Genomic DNA, 24,236 nt, shown 5'->3' on the forward strand with positions numbered 1-24,236 from the left:
GGAAGTACTGTGACATCCTAGGTACCATGACACCCTCAAAGTCTCCCCAGACCCCAGCGCCGACCCCTTGCCTGGCTGCTCCCTGTAACGGGTGCCTGGCGTGTCATTCCTGTCCAGGCTGAGGCCTGTACTTGGCCTTGAGCAGAGCTGCAGAGATCTGCGTGGGCAGTTCTAGATAAAGGCAAAGATGGAGGCTGGAAGTGGCTCGGGCTGTGGCCTTCGTGGAGACACAGCCTTCCCTAGATAGAGGCCTCACTGCAGGGGCAGATGGCATTCTCTTCCAGGAGGGGTGCGGGGGGAGGGTATGCGGTTTCCCTTCTGAGGGAGAATTGGCCAGGGCAATCCATTTTCAGCTTCCCTTGGACTTAGCCAGGGAGGGCAGTTCTGGGGGAGTAGTGGCAGGTCACGCTAACCTGTTACCATGTTCCCATGTGTGACATAAGGGTGGCCCCGAAAAAGGTACTTGCAAGTGTCACTGCCCAAGTGGGTGAGTGGGGGAAGGGAGGGCAGGGTTCCTTCCACCTGCTGCATGGCACAGCCTGCTGTTCTGTTAAATGGTTACGGGATGAGCGGGAGGCCAATGAGGAGGCCTATGCTCTCTTCCCAGCCCCTCCCAGGGTAGAGTCAGGTGGACTGTGGGCCTTGAGGAGAATCAGGGCCTTGCATCTATCCCTTGATGGTAGGCTTCTGGGATCCTCCCACTAGGGCAGAATTGCCATTCAGTAACCTGAGGTTCAGGGTCTGACACTCTTGGGCTCTGCCAATTGAAAATGTGTCTGACCTTGCATGGTGTGCACCCCTGCCGCTGCCGCCCCCGCCCCACTCACAGTGACTATTTCCTCCTGTGGGACAGGGAGCTAAACCCAGGCTCTACCCAAGGCCACCGTGTCCCACAGCTCAGTGGAGAGACGGCACGTATTCAGATCTGCATGCAGAAGGTTTTTTGCATCGTCGAAATGGAAACACTTAACAGCTGTCCTCAGTAGCCAGCACCTTGTTTGTCCCCAAGTCTCCCTCCACCCTCTTGGGACTCCCTGCAGTCCCCAGATACAGAGGGAGATGACAGAAGGCCGCCCCCCCCAACCCCACCAAAGACTCTTCTTTGAATAAAATAGACAGCACAGAGACAGCGTCTGCTCTGCTTATTGTTTGGTCTTGGGCAGCAGACTCAATGCTCCTCAGCGCAGGAAGTTTCTCTCCTCCTCCATCCGCTGTCACGGCTCCTTATCTGCAGTCCAGCTTTGAAAGGGCATTTCGACAGCCGGGGTGTTATCTGGTGGAGGGACCTTTTCCTTGGGTGTCTCCCAGATAAGACGTCTTATCTAATCCCTCGTCAGGGACGGTGCCCGGGCACCGTAATCATTGAGGCTTGCGACATTGTCCCTCCCCCCCTTTATTATTAAAGTCACAAAAGGCCTTGAGCTTATAAACAGTCCGATTTGCAGACAGTGCAGCTCTCCAGATGGTCCCCGGCCGGTCTGTGATGATTCCGTGCTGGGGGGTTGAGGGACCTGCCATCTGCAGATGGGGTGGGGCCAGGCAAGTAGGAGGCAGGCTGGAAATCAGAGGAAAGGCATGAGTGTTTTAGGTACCCAGTAGAGCCCTATCCCTGGCTTGCTGTGTGACCTTGGGCAGGACCCTTGATGTCTCTGGGCTTTTCATACAGTTCATCTCATAGCTTGGTGTAATTGGGGTTGTGGCAACAAGGGACACCCAGCGGAGACGCCAGCCCTGAACTAAGGTGACACCTAAGGTGAACTCTGGGTGACAGTGCCACAGGCAGAAGGCACAGCAGATGCCATGATCTTGGAGGTCGGAGGCAGTTAGAAGGAGGGCCTTGAGGGAGCCTTGAGAGACTGGGCAGCTCAGGGAGAGCTGAGGCCAGGCAGGAAGGGGGATGGCTATGTTGGAAGAAGTTTAAAGACCAAAGTGTTGGTGTGACATGGAAACTTGGGATCCGTATCGCATTCCCTGTAATTGTTGGCTGACTCCTGGCTCATCTGAGACCTGTTCCCCACCCTCACAGTTCCCACCGTGGGACACAGGGCTTGGGAAGACGGGACAGTGGTCTGGGTGACTTGACAAAGCAGAGGAGAAGCCCCCCCACTCTTCCTCTAAGTGAGGCTGGTGTCACTGTGGCTCAGTCAGCCAGGGTCCTCCAGAGGTGAGAACCGGCAGGAGAACCCTGAGAAGCTAAGGTAGTCAGTTCCTTCCAGGACCAGATGCCACACCGGCCTAAGCTCTGTCTGGTGGCCCCTTGTCTTCAAGATGCCTGGGCATTCTAGCACAGGAGGCTGGGGGCCCCTGGAGGCAGCTGGGTCCACCTTGTGGAAGTCAGACAGTTCTGGGGGCCTCTGGTCTTTAGTCAGCATCCCCGGTGAAGAGAGGGCCTGGGTGGGGTTTGTGCGTCAGGATAGCAGAAAACAGATGCTGTCATGGAGAGATGCAGGCAGGGTCAAGGCAGGTACCACCAGCCTTGGGTGTGGCAGTCCCGTGTCCCCATGGACTGTCCATGTAGACATTTCAAGGACCTCACCCACATGACGAAGTGTGACACCGATACATACTGCGTGTGCCCAAGTGTTCGCCTGATGGAGTGGACTGTGGCCTCAAGGCTGTGGCATATGGCGGCGGTGGCCCCAGCAGGCCTGTTTCTGCCACGTGCTTCCATCCCTGGTCCCTGAAGAGCCTTGCTCGCTCGTTCACTGCCTTCCACAGTCAAGGACTTTCATCGGAGCAATAAGCCCCACTTCACTCCCTCCCTGAGCCGAGTCGTTGCTGCCTGATTGTAATGGCATATTTTAAAATTGCCAGAAATCAAAGCTGGGAAGTGGATAGATATTGCTGCTTTTATTGCCTCGCTGTGTTAAGACTGGAGCCTGGGGGTGGGGGTGGGGGGGCAGGGAGAGCATCCCCCCTCCCCCATAGCTCTCCATCCCCCACTTCCCTTTTCTTTCTCTTTTTTTTTCTTTTTTCTTTTCTTCTTCTTTTTTTTTTTTTTAAGACAGTAATAGGAGAAAATTGGTTTTGAAACTGAATAAAAGTCCCTTTCAGAGGAAGCCGTTACTCTCGGGTACCTTTGCTGAAAGTAAAATAGAGCGTAATGAAAGGTGGTTATGCGGTTGTCTTTCATTTACGGAGAGGCCAGGACAGACGGGAGGCTGCCACCGTCTCGGGGAATACAAGATTGGAATAATTGCGCGGTAACAAGGAGCTTGTTGTGAAATTAGTATCTTAAGAAACTGGTGACAAAAAGGGTTTTCCTCATGAATACTTCATTATTAGAAGCTGCAGAATCTGGGGCTTCAGACACCTGTTTAGTATTAAATACCTTCCCCTCCTCCCCCTTAAGCACCCCCCTCCTCCTCCTTCTAACCAGCTTGGGATGGAGGCAGCCCAGGCTGGCTGCCAGGACAGGGGTGGCGGTAGGGAGGAGCCCTTCTCTGTGGCAGGGAGAAAAGAGGGAAAACCTGACTGTGACTCCCTTATTCCAAGGCTGGCTTGTGCTGACACCAGTGCTCAGGAAGGTGGGCTTTGTGGGGACACGCGGGCTTCCTGTGTTCCCCCCCCACTCCCCAATCCCTGGTGTCTGGCTTAGGCAGATGAATACAGCGTAGGCTATGAGAGGCACATCTGAGCTGCCACCTAAGGGCTGCTGTGGGTGACTCTGGCCCGACCCTTCATGTTTGGGGTGAGCACAGTCAGAATGCAATACCTCAAACCTCCCCATGATACCGTCCTGACATCTCTTCTTCAGGGGTACTGTGAGAACACCCCAAACGGGTACCAGACTAACACATTAAACAAGGACACTGTGCCCTCTAGCCCTACCTGGCTACTCCTGTATGGACCCCAAAAATGACCAAATGGGTCCCTCTCCTGTTGAGCTAGGCACTGATTTATCATGAGTCTGAGAGAGAGCTGAGGTCCACCACCAGCCAAGGAAGATCTTGAATTAGGACATAGGGTAGCGACCCACATATTGAGCTAGCCAAAGGCACATGAGTCTCATGAGTTCTAGCTGTGCTGTGGTGTGGTGGAGGGCTGGCCACCCCTTGAGACCTGGTTCCTTCCTGCGATGCCTCTGGGGCTCCTCTGGAAGTCACCCTTTCCTCATCTGAGAGAGATGGAATGTCTGGCCCGAAGCCAGGCAGGGTGGCACGTGCCTCTGATCCCAACACCTGGGGGGACTCTTACCTGTAGGCTAGTCTGGACTACAAAGAGACACATCTCAGAAGCAACCAATCTTATGTTACTTGGAGGGGGTGCTGGGGAGGACAGCAGGTTGCTTGGAGCAGCCCCCACTGACCAGTGCCTCATCTTTCTCTTCGAAGGATTCCTGCTGCGGAACGCGCCCGCCCAGGGCTCCCAGCTCAGCCATGCTGGCCTGTCTGCAGAGGACTCAGAACCCACCAGGCCAACACCTGGCCTGTCCAAGCAAGAGCCTGGATCTGCGCAAGTGTGAGTGAGACCCTCCTGACGTGTTTCCTCTTCCTGCACCCAGGGACTTGCTTTCTGGTCTTGGGCGTCTGTAGGGCAGGCTATGCCCCAGTCTGATCTCTGTCTGAGGGGTTCATGCAGAGCTTCTACAGCAGAGAGAGCTAGGGAGGGCTGTGCTCATGCCTCAGGGAGCCCACCCACCACACGCCTCAAACTGAGAGTTGGGACCACAGCCCTCGGGAGGGAGGCAGGACGACCCTGAGCTTGAAGTCTGGACATAGAGTGGGGAAGGGCGTGGGTCTGCAGGGAAGCACACTACAGCTTCTGCCCCATAGCCTGGAAGCAGCTGTTGACACTGTTGCTTGCTTCTTGGACTATTTATCTTGAAAGTAACATTCTTGCTCAACATTCCGAAGGAAGGAAGGGGTGGAGAGACCAAAGCCCCTCCTCTCCGAGGCAGCCGATGTCCATTTCCTGTGTGCCCACAGATGTTTTATGTGCTTCGGCGAATGTGTGTGCACGTACATCTGACACGGCTCAGCACTCGCTCGCTTGGCCAGGCATCCTCCGGGTCAGCTGCCAGAGAGCTGCCTCTTTCTGTGTTCCTTTCTGTGGCAAGGGCTGAACCATAATCTATGTGGCCGACCCCCTGTTGAAACCGTCCACAGCTTGGTTTGATAAGCAGTGCGGCAGGAGAGCCTGAGTTGTCACCAGGTGTGAATGAGTGTGGGGGAAACGTTCGGCACTCTGTGATGCTGTGGGTGTGCTCTGACAGCTTTAACTGTCACACCCTGGGCCGATGTGCAGCCCTGTGTGAAGGGCCCACCTCCCTACATCTGGACCCACACCTGTGCAGTGGACACAGTTTAACCTTGCCGTCTTTGAGAAGACAAAAGTTTGCTGACATTGTGTCCCTATCGTTTGACCTTGTACACTGTAGCTGTTTTCAGACACACCAGAAGAGGGCATCTGATCTCATTACAAATGGTCAGATGGTTGTGAGCCACCATGTGGTTGCTGGGAATTGAACTCAGGACCTCTGGAAGAGCAGTCAGGGCTCCTAACCGCTGAGCCGCCTCCCCAGCCCTTGTCTGGTTTTTTGATGGGGTAGTAGCGTCTGTCCAGCTTGGCCAATGTGTGGGCGCTGCTTGCATGTCACGCAGAGATTTCATGTCTCTCCTGATTTGTCTTTTGTCTTAGAATCTACCTCAGTTCATTCATACTTCCTCGTGTTGCTTTTGGGGTTCAAGGCGACTTAGAGGAGCCTTCCCAGGCCCCCAAGATACATACAAAGATGCATACAAAGATGCATACATACATACATACATACATACAGTATTGATAGTATTGAAAAGTGTTAGCCCAGCACTTGGGAGGCAGAGGCAGGTGGATCTCTATGAGTTAAGAGGCCAGCTTGGTCTGCACAGTGAGTTCCAGGACAGCCAGCACTACATAGAGACCCTCTCTCATTTGTTTAATAATTTACTGGCTGTAAAGTGGGAGGCTGAGATCTGTGTGTGTTCAGGAATCAGCCCAGTGCTGCTTGCTCTCCTTTCTTTTCTGTCTGGTGACCCTGGGGATTGAACCCACGGCTTCGCTTCCGCTAAGCCAAGCTCTCTAACCACTGAGCTCGCCAACCAGGTCTACCATGTTCTCATTCACATTTTCATCCCACCCCATTTTGCTCTCATTTTTTGAGGCCAGGCCTTGTGTAGCCCAGGCTGGCCTTGAACTCATCGAGTAGCCAGAGATGACTCTGGCCTCCTGATCCCCTGTCTCTACCTCCCCAGTGCCAGGATACAGGTCACGCTACAAAGTCTGGCTGTTTCGTTGCTGGGGGTTGAGTTTACTCAGCTATACTTGACCCTGTTCAGCCAGTGGTGATCTCTGGGTACACTCACCAAGGAAGGCCACATGAGCAGGCATGTCAGCCTCCTCATAGCAACCGAAATCCCATACCCAGTGACAGCGGCCACCTCCCTCTATCCCTCCTCCACACACAGAGAAGTTCAACTCTGAACTTCATAATCGACTCATTCACACTATGTGTATCCTTCTGTGGTTGTTGTTCTGTAATCGCATTTGTGTGTGAGTGCACACACACACACACACATCACTAGGCACATGGCGGAGGTCAGAGAAAAACTTGCAGGAATCAGTTACCCATCCCCTTCCAAACACGTGTCCTCGGGCTTGGTGGCCAGTGTCTAGCCCTTCCTGGCTGGCTCTCCAAGGTCAGCCACATTGAAGGGTGGATAATACTCACTGATGTTCGTTGGAGCTTCTAGCTCTGTGTCAGTAAACCACCCGTCTCCATAGTAACCTTGTGTACTTGCCCTCTGACCCCGGGAACCACTTCCATGCTTGTAGTGTGGGACCTTAGATCCGGGTGGGCAGAAATGGCGTTTTGTAATGCAGTCTTCATCTCCACCCCTGCCCCCAGCCAGGCGAGCCTGTGTGTTCTGACTTCCTCTTGTGTCCCCTGGGGATGTTCTGGCTTGCTGCTGCATTGAGCTCTCGTACATTTGGGGCCGGGTTTGCTTCTGGAGAGGAGGGTGCTCTGATATGGAGGGGAGGGGAGGCAGCTCTCTGAATGCTTTCTCCAGTCTCTTAATATGAATGATGGCGTCACTTGCTGCCTTCGTGTTAAAATACCTCGCTTTCCTGCTTGGACCCCAGGTGGCCATAGGGAATCACTCTATGACATACTTTCAGGATTAAATTGTTCTTTTAAATTCTTACCTTAACTTTAGCATCCTCCGCTGGTCCGCTGCTGTCTGCAGCTTGCCCGGTGCTCAAGCCCTCCTGTTTTCTTGGCAGGCCCTTTAAAGGTGGAGTCATTCCCTCCCTCCGGTTCTGTTTGTAACTCTGTGTCAGTTTTCCCTGAAGAAACTGTTGCAATCAGTGTGTTCTGCCATTACTCTCTCCTCCCCCAGTTGACTTTGTATCCGATCTGCAAAGCCGCAGCACCTGCAGGTGGCATCTTCTGGTCTGCAGCTTTCCCTGTGCCAGGCAACGGTTAATGTCTGTCTGTCAAAGCCTGCTCACTTCAGGGTGAACCAGCCCGTGTGCCATGTGGGGCCGGTAGCTTTTTAACACTGTCCACTGTTTCTGCTCTGATAATTTTATTCTCCTGCTCCTTGAGTGTGTCTGAGATCCAGGTTCGATGTGTTTACATAGGGCTGAGCAGAGAGGTGCAGTGTTCTTACGGGGCATCTCACCCCAACTCTGGGGTTCTTCTCTGGGTGTGCAGCTTCGTGCAGCGCAACTGTGGAGGCCAGAGGATGACCCCAGGTTCCCATGTTTGTTTGGGACAGCCTCTCTCACTGACTTGGCTGCCAGCGAGCCCCAGGCATTTGGCTGGGTTTTTTTTGTTTTGTTTTTTTTTTTTTTTTTTTTTTTTTTTGCTTCCCCAGTCCTGCGGTTACAGTCATGTGTCACCACGTCCCACTTACTGGGTTCTAAGGGACACTGGCACTCTGCTGACTGAGCCATCTCCTGGCCTCTTCCCCTGTTCTTCTTGATTAAATTAGCTAATGATACAATCTACTGTCTTTCCCCAAAGATCCATCTCTAGTAGTTACTAGAAATATTACCCTTTTAGGGACTCTGAGTCACTGATTTATCTTCTGTTAAAATCTTCCTGCATTTTGAGGTTATTTTTTGAATGAGAGACTTAAAAATGTTTCTATGTGAATGAGAAATAGTGTACATCAGCTGGTGTGTGGAGGTCGGGCAGAGGACAGATTCCAGGACTCAGTTCCTTGCTTCCACCGTGTGGGTCCCAAGGACTGAACTCGGGTCCCAGCTGTGGCAGCAAGTGCCATTCACCCATCGAGCCATCTTGCACGCTTTGCAATGATTTTTTTTTTTAAAGGAAAAAGGCTTCACAGTCTATATTCGTATTTTGAATTTTACTTTCCAGTTTTCCTATTTGGTTGATTTTTACTTTACCCTGACTTATCCGAGCCCCACCTGTCCATCTAAAATAAATGCAGGATGCCCTTTTGCGCCATGGTCAGCGATGCTTCTGAGAGTTTGTTGAGGTCTCTGTATCTAGGGACATAGCTCCGGAAAGTGCTTTGTGATACAAAGTAACCTTGGACTTCTTTTTGTGTTCTATGAGAACTTAGAAGGCAGCGAACCTGTCTTTGGGAGGCAGAGTTGGGGAACACACTCATTCTTTCTCTCTCTGGATAAAGGAGCCAGGTGTGGCTTGCTAGGGAGTTCCAGGCGGCCATTTTCTTAGCTCAGTCCTTAGTGATACCACACTATTTAACATGCCTGTTTTAGTACCATAAAACTTCATAGGAAGTAAGTCCTTTTTAAAAAACAAATGTGTTTAACACTTTGGAGCCTGGACATGATTTAAGATAGCTCACCTTTGCTTCTAAATTCTATTTTTCTCTTCTCTTCTCTTTTTTCTTTTTTGTTTTTGTTTTTGTTTTTCGAGACAGGGTTTTTCTGTTTTTGTTTTTCTGTAGCTCTGGCTGTCCTGGAACTCACTCTGTAGACCAGGCTGGCCTCGAACTCAGAAATACACCTGCCTCTGCCTCCTGAGTGCTGGGATTAAAGGCGTGCGCCACCACTGCCTGGCTGTGGCAGACATTATTAATCAATCACAATTCTGTATCTCCTCTTGCACTGTGACCTGGATGCTCTGCTTGTCTTTAGGTAGCTGGAGCTTTAACTCATCAGTAGTATGTGTGTGTGTGTGTTGCCAGAGGGTGACATCAAGTGCCTTCCTCTGCTCTCCCGTCTCTAAACACAGTGCTCACCAATGCCAGGACCTCCTTGTCTCCCAGCCTCCCCTTCATGTCAGGCCAAGGAGCTGAGCTCAAGCCCTCCTGTTTCCCAGGTAGGTCCTTTAAAGGCAGAATCATATCCCTCCCCCTCCAAAGTTCTGTTTGTAACTCTTTGTCAGTTTTCCCTGAAGAAACTGTTGCAATCAGTGTGTTCTGCCATTACTCCCCGGAGTTGGCTTTGTATCCGAGCTGCAAAGCCACAGGTGGCATATTCTGGCCCCAGCTGGTAAAGAGAATGCTCACACTGTAACTGTCCCCTAGTCCCCTCCAGTGGTCAGCAGTGCCATCACCATAGCCTCTCACTACTACCTCACTTCCCGGCTTTGTTTTGCTGTGTCCTCAGAAAAAAAAGATCCCAACACCGGGGCCCCGCATTCCATCATCTGAAGCTAGCTGGCCCCCAGTGTGCTGCTGGGTGACCTTAAACGATAAATATTCTGGATTTCCTACATATCAAATGCTGCTCCATGCCTTGCCTTTCAAGTTGAAGGAGTTAAATGGCACTTCATGCCTCCCACCCCACGCCCCATATCCCCCGCACCCTTCTTTCCAAACTTAGATGGCTTCCTTGTCCAGTTGCTTTACCGAACTGTCTTGGGTTGACCTGTTTATAGCCCTTTTCTGGGCCCCTAGCCTCTGTGATGGTTTGTATATGCTTGGGCCAGGGAGTGGCAATATTTGGACTGGTAGCCCTGTTGGAGGAAGTGTGGTCTTGTTGGAGTAGCTGTGTCACTGTGGGTGTGGGCTATAAGACCCTCATCCTAGCTGCCTGGAAGCCAGTCTTCTGCTAGCAGCCTTCAGATGAAGATGTAGAATTCTCAGTTCTTCCATACCATGCCTGCCTGGATGCTGTCATGCTCCCACCTTGATGATAATGGATTGAACCTCTGAACCTGTAAGCCAGCCCCAATTAAATGTTGCCTTAAGAGTTGCCTTGGGCCAGGCATGGTGGCGCATGCCTTTAATTCCAGCACTTGGGAGGCAGGGGCAGGCAGATTTCTGGGTTCCAGGCCAGCCTGGTTTACAGAGTGAGTTCCAGGACAGCCAGGGCTACACAGAGAAACCCTGTCTTGAAAAACAAACAAAAGACATCCCCTAAACTTGGCTTTCACCCCCTCCCCTGTTTCACCCCTTGTGCCTTCTCTCCCTCTGTGCTTTGTGAATCGTTCACACCTCCCCTTGCTCTGCCACTTGGTGTTCCCACTTTATAAAAACAGTGGCTTTTGCTATACATCTTCCCATCAGTACATCCCTGCATGAAGCTCTGGGCTGTCACCGCCATCTCTTCTATGGCAGCCATCTTCTCTTGGGGTGTAATTTATACCACCCATGACCTTGTCCTCCAAGCTTTATTTTGGTGATGGCCGACACTCGTTGTTCAACATGGCTTACCTCTGGAGGAAGTGAGTCCGTCTTGCCTGGCTGCTTACAGGAATTTCTTGCATGACTCGGAAAAACTGAGGCCATGTCTGACTGAACTTTGAGGGTCTTGCATTCACTCAGTTGTCCTCTGTCACCCCCCCCCCCCCCAGGCTACAGAGCATCTAGGTTCCTGCAGCTGGGCATAGCTATGTGATTTTGTACTTAGCCCTGTGCTCTTTAGCCAAGTATGTCCCATGAGCCTCTCCTGTCAATGGGAGAGGGACTTAGGCTTTGTGTTTGGGGTGTCCCCTGGCTTCTTCCCCTCACTGATCTGCATCTTTGCATTCCGGCCTTAGCTCCCACATGTAGCCTACAACATGCAGCCCCACACAGGTGGAGAGGCACGGTTAGACACCTCTGGTCCAGTGTCTGGGCTGTTTCTAGTTAGTTCAGTTCTAGGAGGGTCTTGCTCTCACTAGGTCTGTCCTTGTTTTCAGGTAAGGGCTCAACATGTAGCCCAGGTTAGCCACAAACTCCTGGCAATGCCCCTGCTTCTGCCTCCTGCATGCTGGGATTGCAGGCATGGGCCACTATGCTCTCATTTCATTGGGCACTGGCTCTCATCTCTTTTGCCCCAAGCAGAACTCAGAGTGGAAGGGCTAGCCTGAGCTTTGCTGCTGTGCTGGGCTAACACCAAGGTAGGAAGGTCTTGGCCAGGCTGTGGCCAGTGTTACCTTGGACAAATTAATCAGCCTTTTAGGACCTGCATCCCCTTTTATAACAAAAAGATCAGATGACGTCAAAAGATACAAGAGGTGGGGAGCCAGTCTGAAACCCATGTCCCTTTCCTACTTGAGGGAGGTTACAGCCTGTCTTGCAGAACTATAAGAACCAGCTTCCACGGGTGCCCAGAACACACCTAAGGGACCAAAACGGCCACAGGTTACATCTATAAGAGCTGAGGACAGAGCACGCTATCCCAGGTGACTAGGGAAAATAAACAGAGATGTGTGTGTGTGTGTGTGTGTGTGTGTGTGTCCACCTCTCCCATAGGCCTAAGAGCTAAACCTTCCCAGCTGGCCAGAGTTCCAGAGTCCCACACAGGACCTGATCACGCTTGGGGCTGAAACCTACATCTTAGATCTGCAGGGCCTCAGCAGCTAATAAATATTTGACTTTCTCACGGCAGTTGCTGATAGACAAACTTTGAGTTTGTGTGCTGCTGAAAATGCAGGCTATACAGAGAGCGAGCCCCTGGGAGGTGCCAAGCAGCTGGGGGCTCGGCTCAGGGACTGCTGTGCTCAAGGGGGGTAGGGGAGAGATGAACTGCTGCCTAAAAGCAGTGGACAGCCTGTCTCGGACTGTGGGGCTTACCATCTTCCCCAAAAGCGCCCAGAGACTGAGATGGATCCAAGGAGGTCAGGTCCTAGCTGGACCCCACGCAGGGCATCTGTGTGACTCTAGGGAAGGGGCTGGACAGTAGCAGCCAATTCCAACACTTTGCCACCTCCCCTGGCCTCAGCACTCGTCTCCACAGCAGTTGAGAGGTTCCCAACCCCGCGCATGTCTGTGGAAGAGAACCACTGAAGGCCACATGACCTAAGATGAGGAGGACGGCTCAGTCTGACTCTCAGCCTGCTCCCCAGTTGGCCACTCCCTATGACCTGCCATTTGGAGCATCTGCCCCAGTGAGCATGTCTATAAGGGGCCGCTGGTTTTAGCCACAAAATGGGCCAGCAAGATGGCTCAGTGGGTAAACTTGTATCCAAGCCTCATGGCCTAAGCTCGGAGGCGACACTGCGGAGGTAGAGAGCTGACTCTTACAAGTTGTCCTTGAACCTCCACGTATGTTGCCTTTTCACTTCCAAAATAAAAAAATGTAAAATAATAGAAGGGGCAGGTGCATCGTGCTTATGTCCTTCCTGAGGGGGAGGAAGGTCTTGTGTGCTGGGCGCCTGCTTCTTATCTGTCTGGAGGATTCAGTCAGACTCACCGGCCAGTGATGAACCTGAGGGCTCGGACCTTGGAGGGAGCAAAGACCCCCAGGCCACACTGCCTGTACACAGGGAGAGAAAGAAAATGAACACACAGAAGGATCACACATACAACACTGGGGAGAAGACTGTGACTCTAAATGGAACTTCTAACACAGAGGCTTTTTGTGTGGACAGCCACCCAGCCTGCTGTCCCTTACTGCCTAGCAGCCAGTGTGTGCAGAAAGTGAAGCTGTGACTAGTGGTGGGCAGGGCAAGGGCTGCCAGTGAGCCCTTACTCTGCAAAGACCTCAGTTCCAGTCCCACAGCCCTTTGTCCTGTGTTGCCTGGAGGCAGAGGCTCCCGTTGCAGCCCAAGCAAGCCTTAAATGACAGCAACCGTTCTGCCTCAGCCTCGTGGGTGCCAGGTTATAGGTTTGTGCCCACAGCCAGCTACCCTCTGTCTTTATCTATGTGCTGCATGTGTCTTCTCTGAAGGGGTCGGTGCGCTCTTCTTTCCACACAGTTCCTCGACCCTTCCGCTGGTTATCCAGGTCCCAAGTGCATTCTGGGTACTGGTCCCGTTTCATGTGCATGCCGTGGGAGAAGCTTTTCCCATTCTAGAGCTGACTTCATCAGACTTCCGAGTCCCCTTTGAAGCAGGAACCGTTTGATTTTGGTGGCATCCACTCCTTTAGTTAGGGTGCTCCTAGCAAGGCCTCGTGTGACCCAAGCTGTCCCGCGGCCGCCCATGTACCCTTCTGAGCATTTCTAGTCTTGAGGCCAGTGAGGGCGCAGTGGGTGCAAGCACCTGCCGCCAAGTCTGAGGACTGAGTTGCTGCCCAGGACCCACCCACACAGTGGGCAGAGGTGTCGCCTCATCCATATGTGGGACGTGCCTGTTCTCCATCCCCCACGGTGGAGATTAAACAATTAAAAGGGTTTCAAAAAGTTTTAGCTTTTCCATGTAGGCCTCTGATGTTTAGAGTTGATATTTAGAGTTGAAATGATCCAACCTTGTTATTCTGCAGCTGTGTAGTTATCACTACCAATATATAGATACCTAGCTGTCTACACCACCAGTCTGAAAAGACCAACTTCAGCTGGTGGCGCACACCTTTGATCCCGGCAGAAGCAGGCAGATCTCTGTGACTTTGAGGCCAGCCCGGTCTACAAAGTGAGTTTCAGGGCAGCCAAGGCTACACAGAGAAACCACGACTAGGATGATAACGATGACCGGCTTCTCCCTACCCGGTTCTGTGGGTTTCACATCGGACTCTCTGGAACCCTGACGTGCCACCAATGGTGCCTCTCCTTAGAGAGTGGCCCGAGTATTGTAACTTGGCATTGAGGTTCAACATTAGAAATTGTTTGGGCTCCTCTGGATCCCCAGAATTTCAGAGCAAGCCTCTTAGTTTCTGCAAGGAGGCCAGCGGAGATTCTAACAGGAGTGGCAGGGCCTGGAAATCAGATGCCAATCCTAAGTCTCCCAGTGCATGAACATGGGCTGTCTTTCCATTTATTTATTATTATATGTAAGTACACTAGAGCTGTCTTCAGACTCACCAGAAGAGGGCGCCAGATACCATTACAGATGGTTGTGAGTCACCATGCGGTTGCTGGGATTTGAACTCAGGACTTCAGAAGAGCAGTTGGTGCTCTTAACCACTGAGCCATCTCTCTAGCCCGCTCCTGTGCTTTTTTAATCCCTGTGCCTGAGATGGAACCCAATGAGTGCCTTGTGGGTTTGCTCAACGACAGTTCTACTGCTGAGCTACACCCTCTGCCCTGGTATTTAACTTTATTTCCTGAAATGTGAGCATATAGAACTAGAACTGAGAGAACGTGAGGGTCTGGCAGTGGACAAAGGGCATGAGAGCCCAAGGAGGAAGCTATGGCAGGGATGAGTCAGGCTGACCCTCCTGTGGATGGCGCAGACTAGAGTCATACGTGGCCAAAACAGCTGAGCTAAGGGGCGGGTGAGAGACTGAGGCTTAGGTGAGGGACAGACAAGTTAGAGTGGAGAAGGATGGAAGTGCCCCCCAGCCCCCCCTTCTGGGATACAGAGGCCTGTTTCAGTGTGTGCAGGATGCCCCTAGATTAGGCACATGTGGCTTCATCTTGTGCCCAAACACCTGCGCATCTTCCCAACCTGCCCCAGAGCTAGGCCAGAGCTCTTAGCACCCCAAGCCCTGGAGGTCCCCAGCCATTAACAGTTACGCCTGGAATTGTCCAGGGTCTGATCCTCTGGTCAACCACCAGGGGTCAGTAGATGCAGCAGATTGGGGTCGCTGGGACAGCCAGCACGGTGCCCAGCAGACATACACACACACACACACCCGGACCCCCGAGACTGCTTGAGTCCTTCCCATAAAGACCAGAGAACAGCTGCTCTCCCCTGCCCAGTAGCCTCCCACCCCCTCCCTGTCGTCGACCTCATTAGGCATTCCACTGGTGCCACCAGCTAATTAGTGTCACGTTAATTGAGCGTTCAAGAGGCTGCCACCTCCAAGGGCGGAGTGTCACGGTGAAGGGGAATACAGATGAAGGGTGGTGCCCAGGGACCCTTTCTGTCCCAGAGAAACACTCACACTCACTCACACACACACACACACACACTCCCTCCCATCTCAGCTTAGAATGCCCTGGGACTTCCTGATGCTGAGGAGGAAAGGAATGGCTGCCAGCCCTCCCCTCCTGTGGGAAGAGGACAGCCCCACTCTGTACCCTGAAATCTGAGGTCCCCGGAACTACTGCTCCAGGGACATATACCATGAATCAGAAGGGGCCTGGCCACCTGGGGAGGACCCAGTTCTAAGCTGCTGTCTGCAGCTCCAGGCTCCTGAGCAGGTCCCTTCCCTGACCCTCCAGTCTCACCCTGCGTTTCTGTCTAATGGCGCTCTCTCGCTCGACCCAGTATATATACCTCACAAAGCACAGCCTGCCCTCCGTGATTCAGGCCTGGGTACTGCCACACATCTGGGCACAGAACCAGGAATTCTGGGTTGGCAGCTCCATACTCCCCCTTGAACAGGTATCCCAATTGCATACCAGCATTAGCAAGAACCGAGGCTGCCTAAGGTCTGCGTGGTCAGAGTGAAGCCAGAGAACCAACGCTGGTCCCTTAGCTTCTCCGTGCTGTGGACCCCACAGCGGAGCCCCGCCCTCTCTCCCCTGCCAGGCAGCAGAGTGTGAAGCCATCTCTTGTCTCCCTGAGGCAACATTAAACCCCACTCAGAGGGCTGGTTTTAATTGGCTTAATATACTCGTTAATAACCGCATCTATTTAACGCACCTGTAAAAGGCCCATAACATTAACTTAATGGCAGCGACAGTTCTCCTCAGCACTTCCTGCCAGCCTTTTAAATCTCCAGACAAGCCTTTAATGGGGGCTTCATGGATGGAGATGGATTGGGAGAGAGACAAGCAGGGAGAGGCAGCCTGGGTCACCCTTGCTTGATGGCATCCCTGTGTGTCTAACCTTTCCTGAGAAACCAGGCCTCCTCCCACCACAGTGGTCCCAGGAGGGCACAGTATCTGGCCCAGAGGAAACATGTGACAGATACTGTCTGTGCATTCAGGGCCTGTGACAGGAAGGGAGGCTGTCGAGGAAGAAGTGGGTAGTACCTCTGATGTCACCCTGAACACACCTTAGTGGGAGGCTCCAGAAAAATCACTGTGATCAGTGCCCAAGGGACAAGGAAGGCGGGCCCTTTGCATCCGCTCCCGAGACCCTCTGGGGCTCACATAGTGTGAAGCCAGTCTACTACAGGCTCGGAGAAGGGCTGCGGTACACTCAGGCACACAGGGTAGAGCTGGGACTTAAAAGCCTGTCTGTTGTGCTGGAGAGATGGCTCAGTGGTTAAGAGCACCAACTACTCTTCCAAAGGTCCTGAGTTCAAATCCCAGCAACCCCATGGTGGCTTATAACCATCCTTTAATGAGATCTGCCTTCTTCTGAGTGTCTGAAGACAGTGACAGTGTCCTTGCATATGAAAAGAGTAACAGGCTTGGCAGCTGAGCCATCAAGCCAGTGGGGGTTGGGTAGAAGCCTGTCTGTCACCTGCCTCCGGACTGGACACATCTGTGGATTAACCTGCTAGGGCCCTTATAACCCCATCAGTCTTTGTACCACCAGCTAGGGGCCAAACCTCTGACACATGGCCTCTCTGGAGATTTTTATATCCATCCCTGGGAACCTACCACTTGGAGCACACACCCAGATGACCACAGTTGCCTGGGGCCAGGAAGTTTGTTCTCTGGGTTGCTGGCCCCTCTGTTAAGATCCAATATGGCTCCCTCTCCTCTCATTTCTTACTTACGCTGTGTCCAAGCCGGGAGCCCCTCCAGCCCACCATTCAGTCCTCACTGAACCTCACTGCTGACTCCCGGGGCATCGTGGCACACTGCCCCAGGAATCAGCACCAAACAGCCACTATGTCCCAGACAGGACAGGACGGACTCTTTCCCGTAATGTTCCTGGGGGAAGGAGGGGGGAGGTGCTTAGGTCCTCTGAATGCAGCATACCTGTCTGTGGCCTCTCCACACAGCTGGGTCTAGGTGCCGGTCACATGGCTCTTACAAAGTTACCTTGAGTGGTATGGAATACCTTTGATGCCAGCACTTGGGAGGCCAGGGCCCGCCATCTCTGAAAACGTTCGTGAGGTCTACATAGTGAGTGCCAGGACAGAGAGCTACAGATATAGATACAGATATAAAAGGTCAGCTCATAAAAGCCACTCCTCTGCCCACCCACACTACAGTCTCCTCAGGACCATCAAGCCACCAATCCAGTTCATGTCAGACGAGGGGAATCAGACACTGAGATTTTGAGATATGTGCCCAAGGACACAGACACGTCCACCACCCTGTCAGCTTGCCACCATCCTGTTTCTGGGGCTTGTTGATGCCTGCCACCTCCATACAGGGTGCCAGTTCCTTAGCTCACTGCCTGCATAACAGAGCCCAGGAACAATACGGTGGGTATTCTGCAGGCAGGGGCAGTGGGCAGGGGTCCAGAATGGATAGGCTCAGGTGTCTGCTGGTCCCTTCCATGATGAAGACGCCAGGATGGGTCCCCCAAACCGGCTAGAACACAGGAGATGGAACTCCTCACCCGGCTGAGGTGCCCGCTGCCACAGGCTCCCCAGCCCCTCAGCCCCTCTCCCAATTCCCTAGGGCCCTGTGTTTACCAAACAGACTGACAGCATGCGCGCTTGTGGCTGGGTTTTCGCCACAGAAAAGTCTGGAACTTTGCCAACCTGGGCCCAGGAGCCAAGTAGCCCAGGGCCCCAAGCCAAGTCCACTGCAGAACAGGCTGTGTGAAGCACTGGGGGACAGCCAGAAAAAGTCTTTTGGGGACCAAGGTTTAAGACAGAGGCTACTATGTCAAAAGCGCACGCAGAGGCCACAATTAAACCAGGTGCATGATGGGAGGCTCCAGCAGCCCCACAGTGGGCTTACCCAAGCACCAGCCAGGAAACAGTGACTGCCCAGTCAGTCAGTCAGTCTATCTGTCTGTCTCTGTCTCTCTCTCTCCTTGAAACTAGATGATGGCCTCCTAAGGGTGGCCCTCAGTACTCTAGACCCTGCCTGGTTGTCACCTCTAGTCTCTTCACCTGTAAAAAAGAGACCCGTGTGTCATCTTACCTTGTGACCCTGTGGCTGATGGGACTCAGAAACCCAAGAGTCCCTCAGGCCCAGCTAGGGCTGGACTGTCTGCTTCTAACAAGACTCACAAGGCCGTTGCCCCCACTTCTGTAGCCTCTCCACAGATCCTCTCGGGACTCTGTTGTGGGAGAGCCACATACCTTCTGAGGGGTCTTACTGATTCTAAAGTTCAGCCCTGCCTGGATGGGACCCGGGGGCTTGCAGGGGCTCAAGTGGTCAGGAAGGCAGGTCTCCAGGCTGCCTGCCACATGTCACACCCACCCACCCTACCTACATCACAGGGATGCCGCCCCCAACACTCTCACAGTTGTCCCGCCCTCCGTGCACAAGCTGCTCAGAAAATGGTGGATGCAGAGCCTGGCACTCAATCACTGCTGGCTGAGACCCCTCCAAACACCCTTCTCGCTCTTCCTCAGCACCGCCACCTGCAGGACGCCCGCTGGCCAGAAGGGGGCGAGGTGCGCCCTCTTTTGGTAACAAGACTGGAGAACAATCGTCTCCTTTTTTCCTTAAGGTTTTGAACACCTAATTTATTCCATCCATTAGATAGATTTTGTAGATTTAATCATTTTCACAGTTGGTGGCTCATTGGATACTCAAGATAAACTCGGAATGAAAGCATAATGCCGAGGACAAATGAGTTTTCACACCACAATGGCAGACGCTCGCCTGGAAAGAGAGTTTAAGGGGAGTGAGAACACACATGGATCTCATTTTTCCCCCCTCCCGGCAGCTGCTTTTGCTGAGTCTGGTGGGTTTCCACAGCTAATTTCACCAGTTTCGTTCATCTGTAAAATTGCATAAAAGTGACATTTTTGTGCTCATTATAGCAACTGCTGATTTATGGCTGGCAAATGAAGAGCCCGGTCCCTTTTTTGCGGGACTCTCAGAGCGGTGCTAAGTGCCCATGAAATTGCTTGTATAATGTAGTTTAAATCCAATCGCAGAGAAAGATTCCCCCATTGGCCAAAGTGACATTTCCATTCTCCACACCAAGTTTATTTTAGGCTACTTAAGAGCAGGGGATGCCCAGAGCAGGGCAGGGGTGGACGTACCTGCTAAGATTGAGAGGTGAAGGGAATGCTACCCCGGTCCATGTTGTCACTGTCCCCTTCCGCATCACCCCTGTACAACACCATCTATAGCTACCCAGTACCCTGAGCAGTACACTTGCTGACCCGTAAGGCTTGACAGATCCCCCCATGCCCAAGACTGTTGCTGTGCACTTTGGGATGGGAAGCAGCCCACCCCCACCCTCACCCCCAGTTTCACTGGAAGTTGCCAGTGTATATACCCTAGCCATGACAGGCACATGTCTCCAACTGTTTGGAGTCCCCAGTGTAGTGAGAAGCTACTCTGGTGTGCACGGGCCCTGAGCTGCCTCTGGCCTCCCAAATACAGAGAACCATCATCCACACTAACACTGGACCATGGCTGTGAGGTCAGGGCTCTAGGAGGACCAGACAGGAGGCCTCCAATGGAAAGGATCTTGTGGGTGTCCCTCTCTGGTGAGACTCTGCCCCCAGCCAGAGTTGAACAACATAGATCTCTCCCTCCCCTACTCAAGTTCTGCCTTGTGCACAGGGACTACTAAACCCTCCCAGATACCTGTGAAGGCAGCCTTAGGAGCAACACTGCCCTACTTTACAGATGGTGAAGCCCTTTGCCTAAGTCCCCAGGAATTACAATATCCTGGCTCTGTTCTGTGCCTCTGTGCCCCTTGGTACACCAAGGTCACCCTGCTGACCCGGAGCCAGTATCATCCCCATTCCACAAGTGAGAAAACTGAAGCTTTTGTAAGCAGACAGCTTGCCCAGGACTACACTGCCCACCTAACCATGGTTCCACCCAAATCCCTGCCAGCAACAGTCGTCGGTACAGGTCTTCCTGTATGTATGCCACCCTGACTCCTGCCCATGTCCCCCGGCCTCAGAGGAATCTGTGGTCTGGTCTAGAATGGCTCAGGGTGTCAGAAGAGAGGGTCTTAGGACCAGCAACTCCTCCCCTCCCCCAGTGACAGAGCCAGTTGTGGCCACCTGTAGTAAGTCTCACAATCTAGGATGCCACACCCAGTATTAACAGGGCAGCCACCATGAGCGCCCTGCATCAGATTCACCTCGCCCCACCAGGGACGCTAGCACAACTAGTCACTGTTAACTGGAAACGGGTTAGGGCTTGGGGTACTCGGTTGGTAGGGCCTTGCCTAGCGTTGTAAAGCTCCGGGTTGGAATCTGAGTAGTGCATAACAGCATTAGGGTACATGCCTGAGAGGGACAGAGGAATCAGCTTCAAGGTCATTCCTGTATAAGCATCAAGTTTGAGAGCAACTTGGGACACACACACAGGTCCCTATCTCAGAGAGGAAAAAAAATCGCAAGCTTGCCTGTGGCCGAGGACGGGCGTGCATGTGTGCAGTTTCCTCTCTGAACCTTAGGTTTTGGTCCAGAAGTTGGAAGTGTGGGAAGAACGGGGAAAATTGAGGGAAAGGGACCGACCAGGCAACTCCTGGAGGCGGTGGGGTGTGAGGGGCTGTGGCTGCCCCGTCTCTCACTTGTGCCTCTGTCCCTGCAGGTGAGTCAGTGGCCAGCTCTATGCATTCCTCGCGCTACCCTAGCCCAGCGGAGCTGGATGCCTACGCGGAGAAGGTAGCCAACAGTCCCCTGTCCATCAAGATCTTCCCCACCAACATCCGAGTGCCGCAGCACAAGCACCTGAGCCGCACGGTCAATGGCTACGACACCAGCGGCCAGCGTTACAGCCCCTACCCTCAGCACACCGCCGGCTACCAGGGCCTTCTGGCCATCGTCAAGGCCGCCGTCTCCTCGAGTGCTCATGCGCCCGCCGGCCACCCCAAAAGCGTGCTCAAGAGTGTGGAGGGCAAGCGGACTAAACTGTCGCCGGCCACCGTGCAGGTGGGCATTGCGCCTTACCCAGTGCCCAGCACCCTGGGGCCCTTGGCCTACCCGAAGCCACCCGAGGCACCTGCACCACCGCCCAGCCTGCCTGCAGCAGCCACTGCCACCTCTGTGATCCCTCTGCCCGGCCGGGGCCTTCCCCTCCCCCCCTCCAACCTACCCTCTATCCATAGCATCCTGTACCAGCTCAACCAGCAATGCCAGGCCCCGGGTGCTGCACCAAGCGCCTGTCAGGGCGTGGCTGTGCCCCACCCCAGTCCAGCTAAGCATGGCCCAGTCCCCAGCTTTCCCAACCTGGCTTACTCGGCCACAGCCGGTCTGCCAGACTGCCGGAAGGGCACAGAACTGAGCCAGGGAGCCACCCCAGCCCTGACACTGGCTGGGGCCACCAAACCTGCAGGGTATGCAGAAGGTGGCCTGGATTACCTGCTGTGGCCACAGAAGCCACCCCCACCCCCACCCCAGCCGCTGCGGGCCTACAGTAGCAGCACCGTAGCCGGCAAGTCCCAGTCCCCAGAGATTTGTGGCGGGAGGGCCTTCGAAAGGGCCAACGGGTCGCCCCACAACTGCGGAATGGGGCTGCCCGGCAGCTTCACCGTGGGCCAGTACTTCGCTGCCCCTTGGAACAGTGTTCTGGTGACACCTACCAGTGACTGCTACAATCCAGCAGCTGCTGCCGTAGTGACAGAGCTGGCACCAGGAGCCGCCCGGGAGCTAGCCGGGCCTCCTGGAGACGTACTCTCGGGCCTGACCAGCAAGAGTGTGTGTAACACAGCGGTGCTGAGCAGCAGCCTCCAGTCGCTGGAGTATCTCATCAACGACATCCGGCCACCCTGCATCAAAGAACAGATGCTGGGTAAGGGTTACGAGACGGTGGCCGTGCCCCGGCTGCTGGACCACCAGCACGCCCACATCCGCCTACCTGTCTACAGATAAGGTCTGCCCTGCGGACACACGGACAGGGTGATGGGGGTTGCCAGGCCATAGCACAGGGCGGGAAGCTAGCAGGGCGCCCCGCCCGCCCTGTGTCCACGGGGAAGCCAGGCTGGTTACCTCCTCACTTCAGTGGGCAGGCGGGTTGACCTCACACACCAGGGCTTCTTTCCTCTCCCGCTTGCTGCCCCAGGCAGCAGGGAGGGTCCCAGGCTGGCCACGAGGCTCCTTCATCTTTCATCCAGGCAGGGAAAGAGGACCTTCTGCCAACAAGAAGTTCCTTCTGGGTCTCCAGCAGAGGGCGCTCCAGTCATCCCGTGTCATACACGGGGTCTCTATCCACAATCTCCCAGTCCCTGGGTCCAAAGTGCCCCACCCCACCAACTAATCCAGGTGAAGACCGCCCTGACTCCACACCCCCAGAGGTCTCAGGACTACCCCCCCCCCGTTCCTGCTGACTCTCCCCCTACCCACCCACCCTCCCTACTAGGAATCACGCCCAACCTACCCGGTACGCCCCAGACCAACCTCTTCTCCATCCCTACACTACATCTCACAGGGCTGCTGGGAACAGTTGGTGCGTTGCACAAGGGCACCTTGCCCAAGGAGACTCCACACACATCCTAGATTTGTGTATTTATTACAGTTGTCTGCATTTCAAGGAAGGGACACTATCTTCCTATTCGCACAAAGATGTCACGGGGGGCTAACAAGGGACCTGTAAATTCAGGCTCCATTCACAAGGACGGTCTTGCCTTCTTCGCATCTCTGGGTCTCCTGGGGACCAGTGGGAGGGTGACCTGGCTGTAACTGGAATACCCAATCCAGCTCCCGTTCTCATTCCCCCCACCCCCACCGCACTGCTGCGGGGCGTGGGGAAGAGAGAAGCCCAGGAAGTCCTCAAGGCCTGCAGTCCCCGGGCCCTGCCGGCCCCAGGCGCTCCGGAAAGCGGTACTGTATCTCGCCAAGGCCTGTCTGAGCACTAAGTGCATTTACAAAGCTCTGAGAATGTTTTTTTTATACTAAAATTGACCATTATATTCTACTGTGAGAAGTGCAGTCTGTCTGCACTATATTGTTTTAAAAACGAAGAGAAAGAAAAAAAACGGAAAACAGATGGTGTCTCAGCTGTGGGTTTGCTGTAAGGCTGTTCTCTCTCTCTCCCTGGCTTCCCCCACCTCAGGGATCCACGGGAGGGCACCCCAAGGAGCCCTGTGGGGACAGAGTGGGGTGGCATGCAGGGTGAGCTATGCCCAACTTATTACAAAGCTCTTCAAGATAAATGCTATCCCGTGTCTATGTGTCAGGCCCGTGGTCCATCCATAGGGGCAAAATCAATCCTGAGCCCAAGCCCTGGTGGCTCTTTTCGGTGCTGAGGTGGCTCTGAAAACTCCCCATTGGAAGTCCATCTCTAGATCCTGTTGTCATCCTCCCAGATTAAATGGTTGCCATGTAGCTGAGAACAGGCTAGCCATCGCCCTGGCCGGCATGGATTATGCAGGCTGACACCTGGCATATACCCATACCCTGCCAGTCCTGTTATTGGAACTTGTCATTCACTAGGGACCAGTCATACCTCCTAAAGACTCACAACGCCCTTGTAAGGTAGGAAGTCAGCCTGAGGTTACGCTCCAGTGGGCCAGGTACCCCCAAGAAGAAAGCCGAGAGGACTACCTGTCCTGCCACCTGTGGGGGTCAGGGCACACCTGTCCTGCCACCTGCAGGGGTCAGAGGGCCCAGCAGGATGGCAGCCTGGAAGAGGGGGTCCCCTCCCCAGCACGAGGGCTTCCTTGTACCCTGAACTCCGCCCATGCTTCCTTCTCCCCAGCTCCTCCCCAGTCCAAGAGCCTGGCGGGACCTCTGTGCTGGGAAAAGTCGGAATCTCCAATCTGAGGCAACTCCCCTGCCCCACACAGAACCCTGGCCAGAGACAGAACACTGCTCACTCCAGCCAGGACTCCCAAGTCAGTCAGGCCCTCGGCTGGGGCCACAGACTCCTGAAGCCTTGTAGCCACCCATGGTCTGTTCAGAAGTGGAGACTCAGCACCCATGTGTGGGCAGGACCAAGCTTTTCTGTGGGACGTTCATGAGCCTGGGCTACCCTGTGGGGTATGGGAGACCCGGGTGAAGTCATAGTAG

The 24,236-nt window shown here is 53.8% G+C and overlaps 1 protein-coding gene and 1 long non-coding RNA gene across 4 annotated transcripts in view; one reads left to right on the forward strand and one right to left on the reverse strand.

Moving 5' to 3' along the window:
* Fam222a (family with sequence similarity 222, member A) overlaps positions 1 to 23,214 on the forward strand; it is a 44,970-nt gene extending 21,756 nt beyond the window's left edge. The window contains exons 2-3 of one of the 2 annotated variants that reach the window (NM_001004180.1): positions 4,335 to 4,461; positions 20,821 to 23,212. In NM_001004180.1, the coding sequence (NP_001004180.1) occupies positions 4,380 to 4,461; positions 20,821 to 22,100 (1,362 nt within the window). In that variant the 5' untranslated portion in view covers positions 4,335 to 4,379 and the 3' untranslated portion in view covers positions 22,101 to 23,212. Of the gene's footprint in view, positions 1 to 4,334; positions 4,462 to 20,820 lie in introns of both variants that reach the window. The other variant, XM_006530401.4, reaches the window with a different exon arrangement.
* On the reverse strand, positions 1,130 to 7,485 carry Gm34844. 2 transcript variants are annotated; one of them, XR_387593.4, is made up of 2 exons: positions 7,183 to 7,485; positions 1,130 to 1,555 (listed from the first exon to the last, which is right to left on the reverse strand). It is a non-coding gene; the product is annotated as a predicted gene, 34844 (long non-coding RNA). The 2 variants fall into 2 exon arrangements; XR_001784944.2 differs by lacking the exon at positions 7,183 to 7,485 and adding an exon at positions 4,198 to 4,463.
* Positions 23,215 to 24,236: the final 1,022 nt, after the last annotated feature.

The sequence above is a fragment of the Mus musculus genome, chromosome 5, assembly GCF_000001635.26.
Source record: "Mus musculus strain C57BL/6J chromosome 5, GRCm38.p6 C57BL/6J".
NCBI lineage: Eukaryota > Metazoa > Chordata > Mammalia > Rodentia > Muridae > Mus > Mus musculus.